At 45.3% G+C, this 9,758-nt stretch overlaps 1 protein-coding gene across 1 annotated transcript; it reads left to right on the top strand.

The window, feature by feature from the left end:
* The first annotated feature begins 1,217 nt into the window (after positions 1-1,217).
* Positions 1,218-7,499, top strand: LOC141109858 (uncharacterized). The gene is made up of 4 exons (XM_073601117.1): positions 1,218-1,993; positions 2,207-2,564; positions 2,766-2,919; positions 7,411-7,499. The coding sequence occupies exons 1-4, from the start codon at positions 1,218-1,220 to the stop codon at positions 7,497-7,499; spliced, it is 1,377 nt and encodes a 458-aa protein (XP_073457218.1).
* Positions 7,500-9,758: the final 2,259 nt, after the last annotated feature.

The raw sequence follows: 9,758 nt of genomic DNA on the forward strand, positions 1-9,758 counted from the left end.
AAGAGGAAATGCCAAGACAATGGGCAGTTCTCCTTTTACCATCCAAGAAGAAACATCTGCCAAGTCGAGAACCGATTACCCAGCTCATCGATCGAACTCTGATCAACCCTCGGACATTAATTGCAAGTATTCTTCCTTCCCAATTCTACCTTATTGCTTTGTGGCTGTATATTGTCTTTATCTTTTGAAACATCTTTTTTCTGTAAATATTTTATTTGCATCAACTTTGACCTTTTCATAATAAACCCTTATGTTGAAAAGTGTTAACCTTGTCTCTAAAGCTCTTAATGCAAGCTATAAATGAACCTGCCTCTTGAAGGGCGCTACTGTTGTAGAGTAAGACTCTGAGCAGACCTGTCTGTGGTGGCAGTGTGTGTGGCAGACGCTTATTCTAAAATTATAATTGGTATTGCTAAAATTACGAGTCTCCCCCGGCTCGGTCTTTTAAACGGGGGTGGTGGCAGTTAAAGGGTTAATTGTGTAATTAGCCCAGTGACAATCACTCTCAGGCTGCTCGCACCTAGCTTGTGGTCCTGCAAGCTGGAAAATCTTTGTGCTGGGCGCAGCTGAGAGTGGCATTGTTACGTAAGTGACAGCTTGGTGTGAGGTTGGCCGGTCCTTCCTTGCAAGTTAGCGAGGAGGGCAGGGATCTGACACCCGCGTTCGTCACATATTGGCTGGCAGCGTAGCGGGATAGTTTCGCATTAAGAGCATTCAGTGCATTGTTAGGAATTAGCTCTGCACTGAAGGATTGTAACCTTTGTGGAAACAGTCCTTAGAGACAAGCTGGTGCATATTTTTTGATTTTTATTTTTTCAAGAGAGACATACAGCAACAGCTCCTTCCTACACCTTCTTCCTATCTCTTCTTTCTGTTCTATCTTTTCTGCTTGCAAAATGTCTGGGTTATCAGCATATAAAAAGATGAGCAAGAATGAACTGGCTGTTGAGTGCGCAGAAAGAGGAATTGACGTCGGTGGCAAAAATCGTGAAGGCTTGATACATGCCTTACAGGAGTTTGATATCCGTGCAGACCAGAACCTGGGGGAAACTGGACCAGAAAGGGTTTCTGCTACTCCAGAGCCCAGTGGTTCAGAGGCGGCCTCACCAGATGGGCAAGCAGAAACTGACACTGGAATACCACGGATTGTTACCTCCAAGCCACCACAAGAGCAGGCCAGCATCAGATTGCCTGAAACCATCATAGACTCTCTTCAAATGCAAGAAACTCTACAACACCTCAGGGAGACGGATCCTGTGGTGTACCTGCAGTTTCTGGAACGCCAGGCTGAGAGAGAGGCTGCGGAACGCAGGGCTGAGCGAGAGGCGGCAGAACGCCAGGCTGAGAGGGAGGCTGATCGTCGGCACGAACTAGAGATGGCTAGGCTCCAGCAGCAGCGACAGGCTCAGAACCTCGGATCCCTAGAGCACAGGGATGCCTCTTTGCCAGTGATCCCGGCAGCCAAATTTCCAGTTATGGAAAAGGACAGTGACATTGACGTGTATCTACTGTCGTTTGAAAAAACTTGCCGTCAGTACCATCTGCCCCCAGCCCAATGGGCCCGGTACCTGGCGCCAGGGCTACGAGGCAAGACCCTGGATGCTTATGTTGAACTGTCAGAAGAGCAGTGCGACGATTATGGGGCCCTAAAGGATGCAATCATCCAAAAGTTTCAGCTAACCCCGGAAGTGTACCGGAAGCGTTTTAGGTCCTTGCAAAAGGGGCCTGGGGACTCATACATGGATGTGGTAGTTCGCTTACGCACCACATTCCGGCAATGGACTAAAGGCTTGAAAGCCGATTCTTTTGAATCCCTAGAAGATCTTATGATTGAAGATCAACTTTTGCACATCTGTCCTACAGACGTCAGACAGTTTGTGCTGGAGCGAAAGCCAAACTCTGCCAAAGCAGCAGCAGAACTGGCAGATACCTATATCCACTCTCGGGTATCTGACCATCGCAAGACTCCTCCGAATGGCTGGAAAGGAGGGAAATCGCACACAGCAACCCCTCCTCTGCCTACCAACCAAGTTCCTCAGCAGCCGGAACCTGCAGCTACTGGAACCAAGACCTTCCTAACTGACAAATGCAAATGCTACAACTGTGGGGAAGCCGGACATCTCAGGACGCAGTGCCCTGAGCAGAAGAAGACGACATCATCTGGCCATCCGGCCAGCAACCCTTCTTCCGTGCTGTTCGTCCGCAGGAGAACTCGAGTAACCACCGCCAACTTGCAGCCAGTCACCGTGGGCCACCGGATCGTTACTGGTTTCCGTGACACAGGAGCTGAAGTCACTTTGGTCAGACCAGAGGTGATAGAAAGAAGTGACATCATCCCTGGAAAGTTTTTTACCCTCACCGGAGTCGGGGGGACCCGCTCACGAGTACCCCGTGCCTATGTTTTTATTGATTGGGGTGCCGGAAGTGGGATGAGAGAAGTGGGAGTCTCGGTGGAGATCCCCACTGCGGTGTTGTTGGGTGCTGATTTAGGTACCCTTGTTTCTTACTATGCCCCTGCTAAAAGCACCCAGGATGCTCCCACAGAACTCTCTGGACCTACCAAGGTACTGTTTACAGATGTTGGGGTAATATCTGGGCAACCTGTGGATGGACAGAGGGAGGGGGAGGGTGGAGTGGAGGTACAGGGGTCTTCTTCACCTACAGAAGGAGAGGAGGCCCCCTTGCATGTGCCGATATCAAATGCTTGTGTAGCTGATGTTAAGAATGTAATTACTGAATGTAATGATGTTATGTCTTTGTTGGAGGGCACCCACAATGCTGGGACAGTGGAGAAGATAGAGTCTCTGGCGGCAGAACCCAGGAGTGGCCCAGGTGGCCCCATTCCTGACTTTGACCCAGAGTATTCTACCTTGACTACACCCCAGCAGTTGTCCTTGTGTGTCACAGGACAGCTGGTTGGTACTTGTAGTCCCACGCCTCAGCCAGTACTGCTGAGAGACAAAGGCTTTGCAGTGTTCAGCAGGCCAGCTGTTAGCTCCCCTGCTGAGAAAAATAAACAAAAGCGTGACAGGGACAGTGGGCAGAGAGGCTGTACTGGTCTACAGGCAGGAGGCCTGGAGACTGAAAGGGTTAAGCAGTTGCTCACTGTGTTCAGTCAACCAAAGGGGAATGTGTTGAAGGTGTCACCTGATATGGTCTGTGAAGGTCCAGGTGAAATCAGGAAGGCCAGGGCTGGAGTGAAACACAATGGTCTGTGGCCTAACTTGATGTTCACACAATGTCCCAGCACAGCGCCTGTCATTGGCAGAGACTGTATACCTGAACGGAAAGAGTTAGGTGCCCTGCTAGAAGTGATAGCTGACACTCAGGGAGTGGGCTTAGGCCTTCAGTCCCACTCACCTTTCCTTCCCCTCTAGGCACCCATGATGCTGGCAGTGCTTACAGCATGCCGTGTTTGGGTCATGGGAAACTCTGGGAGGGCACCCCATGGCGTCCACGAGGTGGGCGGCCGGGTGTATCCTCCCCTCACCCTTGCAGCCCACCTTGCCTTGCAGGAGGCGCAGACAGGCGGGGCAAAGGAGACTGAGGAAATTATGCAGTTAGGGGTCATTCAGGGAGCTCGGACAGTCTGGGCGCTACTGGTAGTCCTGGCCCCCAAAAGGGATCAGACAACCAGGCTTCCAGGAGCCCTTGAAGGGCTGAATGCCAGCCCTATTGTTGTGGCCTTCCCTATGCCCAGGAATCATGAGGGGTCGTAACAGCTGGTAGGTGCCTGCTGTCTCACCATCATTGACCTGAGCAGGGGGCGTGGACCAACCCCCCTAACACGGAAGGCTCAGGACGAGTCAGCCTTCACCACCCCATGTGGCTTGTCTGCATGTAAGGCAATGCTAGTTGGGGTTGAGAACGCGCCAGCCACTTCTCCGGGGGTCATGGATGACCTACAAGGAGGGGTGGAACCTTGTGAAATGGTCGGCTCAAGAAGCCTTGGAGTGATTGGCCCTGTCTGGGAAGTACACCTGGTGCACCTGTCACAGGTCTTGGACCAACTGACAGCTGCCAATCTGACTGTCAAACCCAGTAAGAGTCAGATTGGCATGACTGATGTGCAGTACTTGGGACACCAGGTAGGAGGAGGTACCCTGAAACCCGAGACAGGGAAGGTTGAGGCCATCCTGGCCTGGCCTACCCCTCAAACCAAAAAGCAGGTTATGTCTTTCTTGGGGACCGCTGGCTACTATAGGAAACTTGTATGTAACTATAGTAGCCTGGCCAAACCTCTGACTGACCTAACCAAAAAGAAACTGCCCAAGGTGGTGTCTTGGACACCAGAATGTGAGCAGGCATTTCAGGCCTTGAAGGAGGCGCTGGAGCATCCCATCCTCTACCTGAGCAGGAAGCTGCTTCCCAGGGAAGTAGCATATGCCACGATTGAAAAGGAGTGTCTTGCGATCATGTGGGCTCTCCAGAAGTTACAAACGTACCTTTATGGACGGCACTTCACTGTGATCACGGATCACAATCCCTTGAGCTGGCTAAATCGTGTTGCTGGGGAGAATGGCAAACTACTTCGGTGGAGCCTAATTCTTCAGCAATACGATTTCACCATCCAGCATAAGAAAGGCAGCGCCCATGGCAATGCTGATGGGCTGTCACGACAAGCCGAGCCTGCAGGAGTCGGTTGCATCAGGAGGGAAATTGTAGTTCCCTCCCATGCAACCACCTAAGGGGGGAGGTGTAACGATATCAGGTACGGGACATGAAAAGCTGTAGCTAGCTGCCATCTTGTGTGGAAGTAGCCATGACAGTTTGGCTAACCATGTAACCTTACAGAAAACTCTGAACTCCCTCCTTCCTCGTCTTAGGAATCCAAAGCTTTTTAAGTTCAACAGAAAAGGTTATCTCAACAGAGAAAACAGAACCAGGTTAGGTCAGTAGAAAACATTTGTTGTAAGGGCAGTGTTCAGGCCTGTCGTAAAACTGTCACCCTCCCCATTCAGAGACCTAACAGGCCTCGGCTGTAAATTGTCTGAATACACCTCAGTAGAATAAGTATGAAATTTCAGCATGTTTCATAACTTCTGACTTAGTAATAGCACAGCCATAATCTGGACATATTTAGTTTCCTCAGATAATATGGAACGTTTCAAGTCCAGACACCCCTATGTCAGGTCATATGGGAAACCCCTGGGACCACTTATTCCTCCAAAGCAGGCTATACATTATAGAGATGGCATGTTTAGACTTGTTTTGAAGGAAATCTCAAGTTGAATAATAATATGGATATTTGGAGTCTGGAAACACTATAGATGCAGATATATGAATATGTATTGCAAAACCTACCTGGGACGTGGTCATGAGTGTAGACACCTCCCGGCAACCAACCCCTAAAACAAGATGACCAGACGATTGGTTACTGGTCACTGTCAACACCCCCTTTGATTTGACAGAAAAGAGGAAATGCCAAGACAATGGGCAGTTCTCCTTTTACCATCCAAGAAGAAACATCTGCCAAGTCGAGAACCGATTACCCAGCTCATCGATCGAACTCTGATCAACCCTTGGACATTAATTGCAAGTATTCTTCCTTCCCAATTCTACCTTATTGCTTTGTGGCTGTATATTGTCTTTATCTTTTGAAACATCTTTTTTCTGTAAATATTTTATTTGCATCAACTTTGACCTTTTCATAATAAATCCTTATGTTGAAAAGTGTTAACCTTGTCTCTAAAGCTCTTAATGCAAGCTATAAATGAACCTGCCTCTTGAAGGGCGCTACTGTTGTAGAGTAAGACTCTGAGCAGACCTGTCTGTGGTGGCAGTGTGTGTGGCAGACGTTTATTCTAAAATTATAATTGGTATTGCTAAAATTACGAGTCTCCCCGGCTCGGTCTTTTAAACGGGGGTGGTGGCAGTTAAAGGGTTAATTGTGTAATTAGCCCAGTGACAATCACTCTCAGGCTGCTCGCACCTAGATTGTGGTCCTGCAAGCTGGAAAATCTTTGTGCTGGGCGCAGCTGAGAGTGGCATTGTTACGTAAGTGACAGCGTGGTGTGAGGTTGGCCAGTCCTTCCTTGCAAGTTAACGAGGAGGGCAGGGATCTGACACCCGCGTTCGTCACACAGGGCCTGTAAAACACACATGGGTACGGTGCAAGGCCACTAGAAAGGTTAACTTAGCAGGAGGAGTTGACATTGGAGAGCAGTTGCCAGGAAATGGTGGGAAGTATATAGCAGCTTGTCATGAAGCGTGGTACTTGACAAAGGTGACAGGTCCTCCGGTACCGAGGGGGTCAGTGATCTGGCTCCCTCTCTAGTGGTCGGTTCCCCCAAAAGTATCTGGGACCAAACCTGTGGTACAGAAACCCTATATACTTAGTATGGTACAAGAGTGTGGAAGAGTCAAGTGATATCACATATGAGGTCCAAGCTAGGTGCTGCATGGGACCCCATTCTGTCATTGCATTCTGAGGTGCGCTGAACAGGTGGAAAAGGCATGGGCTCAGCAGTGTCTCTCCTAATACAACATACATCAAGCAGTGGTGTATAGTGACATGGACAGATTGCTCACAGAGATACTCTGTATGTTTTACAGCTGCACACAGTGTATGGCTCATGTCTAAGCCAGGGCACCGCCATAATGTTTGACTTTCACATAAACGTGGTCCCATCTGCCCTGGGCATTGATGAGCATGTACACAAAAGGAAAGGAACCCCCATGTGCAGGGCAAGTGGGCCCTGCTTATAACCTCATTACATTATGTGCCTTAAACCCCGAGCTCCTACTTGGAACCTAACTCCCCCAAGTCGTATGACCTCCTCCACGTTGAATGGTATTTCTCCTTCCTTGCAGGAGAAGCAATTTACTTGCACAGTTGTCAAAGTAGTGGCAAAAGAAAAGGTGTTTGGGTGTAGCTTGGTAAAAATCTATAGGGCCCCGACACGGATAAGGCCCTATTGCAACCAAAATCTCTGCTAACCTTTTTGTGCCACTGACAACTGATATAACATCTTAAAAGGTATAGTGCAAATCTGTTGAACCTTTTCTTATAGGAGGCACTTTGTGGGTCAGTACTGGGTCACAAAAGCCAGTGATAAAAGCTGACATTTATTAACTGTGAAAGTTGCTTAAATCATCCATTCCATAATATTGAGACACAGTCAGAGGTACATTTGGAAGTGTTTCTGTTTGCACTGGTGATCAATATGGCAATATCAAGCATTCTAGATAAGTAATCATCACTTCGATGTGATCTTTGTTTTGATGCTTTTAATTCTTGAGAGAACCTGTTTGAAGCAGCATGTGCTACTAAACATTGAACTGTATCTAAGAGCAGATTTTTGTCACAGACGGATAAAAATCAGGTAGGACACATGACATATAAAGTGACAAAAGGTCCTTTTCTCAGAAAGCTCTTTATAAGCTGCTGTCATTTTGTATTTTACTTAGTTTTAATTGAAAGTGATCACCTGCATTACTGGCATCGATATCACATGGTTCAGCAAACACGTTCATGTGACAGTAATACTTGCTCTTGAATTCCTGGAATCTTTTGTTAAACCCACTTTTAAGAAAGTATTTATTTTGAGCCAATGTTTTCCTAAATTATAACTAAAGGCAAAATGTTTTAAAGATCTAAATAGAGTAGAGAGGGATTAGGACCTAGTCTGTTTTTATTGCTGCCTACAGTATGTCCTCATTAGGGAGATTCACCTATTCCCCTAAGGAAGCCACGTGACCCTGTGGCGTAATGCCCAGGGAAGAGGCTTTGATGATGTAATTGAGTGGTAACTATACCAGCATGAGGATTTGTTACACATTGCGGTATATCTTACATACACTATATTGCCAAAAGTATTGGGAGTAAGTACTGCCTTTACACGCACATGAAGTTTAATGGCATCCCAGTCTTAGTCTGTAGGGCTCAATATTGATTTAGCCCACCCTTTGCAGCCAAAGCAGCTTCAACTTTTCTGGGAAGGCAGTCCACAAGGTTTAGGAGTGTGTCTATGGGAATGTTTGACCATTCTTCCAGTAGCGCATTTGTGAGGTCAGGCACTGATGTGGATGAGATTTTTTTATTGTAACCTCCAGTCCTAATATTTTGCTGAACATTTGGAAGAAGATTCAATTGGTGTAAGGCAAACAACATGACTTTGCTGTTACAGGTTCCAGGTACAGGAATATCAAACTGTTTTAGAAAGCTCATTCAAAATTAGTAAAAGATTTGGTATAACCCTTTCAATAATAGATGAGTATAAAAGCAGGATGTACTAACTGGAGAAATAAATTGTCTCTAGACTAGACTACGTATGATGCTGTTGAGTAGAGTTCAAGATTACATTTGTTGCACTGTGTTTGTTCTTTTTTTTTTTTTTTTTTTTTTACAGGCATGTCTCGTCAGTCTGATCATCTTTCCAGATGAATGAGTTATAAAAGTGCCACAAATCAGGGTGTAAAGTGGATAGAAAAATGAACATGTAAGAGAAGTGGGAAATGCAGGAGGGCACGAGGGAAAAGAAAAAGAGGAGGAGGAGGTAAGCTATACACATAAGAAAATCAGGATAGAGCAACAACAGATTGATGAAGGAAAGTTCACAGGACATCCATGGCATCCAGATTTTTCAAAATTTTGAGTGGGAGTCTACTGTATATATGATATGCTTTGTTTCTACCAGATATGGGTTATTGTTTGTTAAGCAGCTAAAAAGACAAAATGTGTTAATTTTTGCTGGTGTTTGTTTAGATAATTTAATGTATAATGTAATAACATAGATGTATGCCAAAGGTGTCTGAAAAATACAGTGTGGAAAAATGTGGACGTAATAAACAGTATAAAGTATACACAAAACACCTGCTACAAAATTAGTAAACTGTGCACCAAATCAAAATGTGCACCATAAAAGGCATTGAAAAGAGGAAGAGATCTGGGAACACAAATAAATACAAAACACTGTTTTTTAAACATTTATTTATCCAAAATTTCAAATGTTAAAAAAATTACAAGGACAAGAGTGTATATAAAAGAAAAGACATAGATAAACATACTCAGGCCTCAGCAAATATTAGAAATAAATGTATATAAGGTGTGAATGTTGGCAAATATGTATATGCCTTGTCTTTTATGCACAGTCCTATCCTTGTCATTTTTTTATTTTTACATTTTAGATATCGTGTGTTGATTATTAATTTGAGAAACAGTTTTTGCACTGAGCTGAGGAATGTGGCTAGGAGTCTGAATACCTTTGTCCAGACTCTAATAACAAAGGGACATCAGACACATTTTTGGTTATTCAAAGATTCGGATATATCCGAATCACTGAATGAAATAGTAACAAATTTTGTTTAAATTTGTTTAATGTCATTTGTAGATTCGTTTTCAAATGAATTACAAAAAAAATGACAAGTTCTTTATTAAAAAATAAAAAAATGTCCCCCCAGTGTAGCTCCATAGTCAGTCATGATGCCCATCACACTGCCTGAAATGAAAAAAAAAAAAGAAAAGAAACCTACAGTCTCATCGAAGGCTCCCACTGTCTGACATTACTTAAATAACTAAGGAACAGGGCCACCCGGCGACGTCACCGAGCGGCCCTGCCTTCTTCTGATGTCATTGATACATCCAAATCTCAGAATGAAATAGTACAAATTTCGTTGAAATTTGTTTCATTTTGTTGCACAAATTCCTTTCTAAAGAGCTCCAAATTTTCTGAATGATTCAAATTCGAATCAGTTGAAAATGATCGACGGATTTTAATTCTGTGCGAAGAATAGCTGGTTGTTAAGGAGCGAGCCGG

The sequence above is a fragment of the Aquarana catesbeiana genome, linkage group LG10 (genome assembly GCF_042186555.1).
Source record: "Aquarana catesbeiana isolate 2022-GZ linkage group LG10, ASM4218655v1, whole genome shotgun sequence".
In the NCBI taxonomy this organism is placed as follows: Eukaryota; Metazoa; Chordata; class Amphibia; order Anura; family Ranidae; genus Aquarana; species Aquarana catesbeiana.

Coding starts and splice junctions, on each gene's coding strand:
- LOC141109858 (XM_073601117.1), top strand. CDS start 1,218: ATGCAAGAAACTCTACAACACCTCAGGGAGACGGATCCTGTGGTGTAC. Junction 1,994..2,206: donor AATGGCTGGAAAGGAGGGAA/ATCGCACACAGC, acceptor GTTCGTCCGCAG/GAGAACTCGAGTAACCACCG. Junction 2,565..2,765: donor AACTCTCTGGACCTACCAAG/GTACTGTTTACA, acceptor TCTTTGTTGGAG/GGCACCCACAATGCTGGGAC.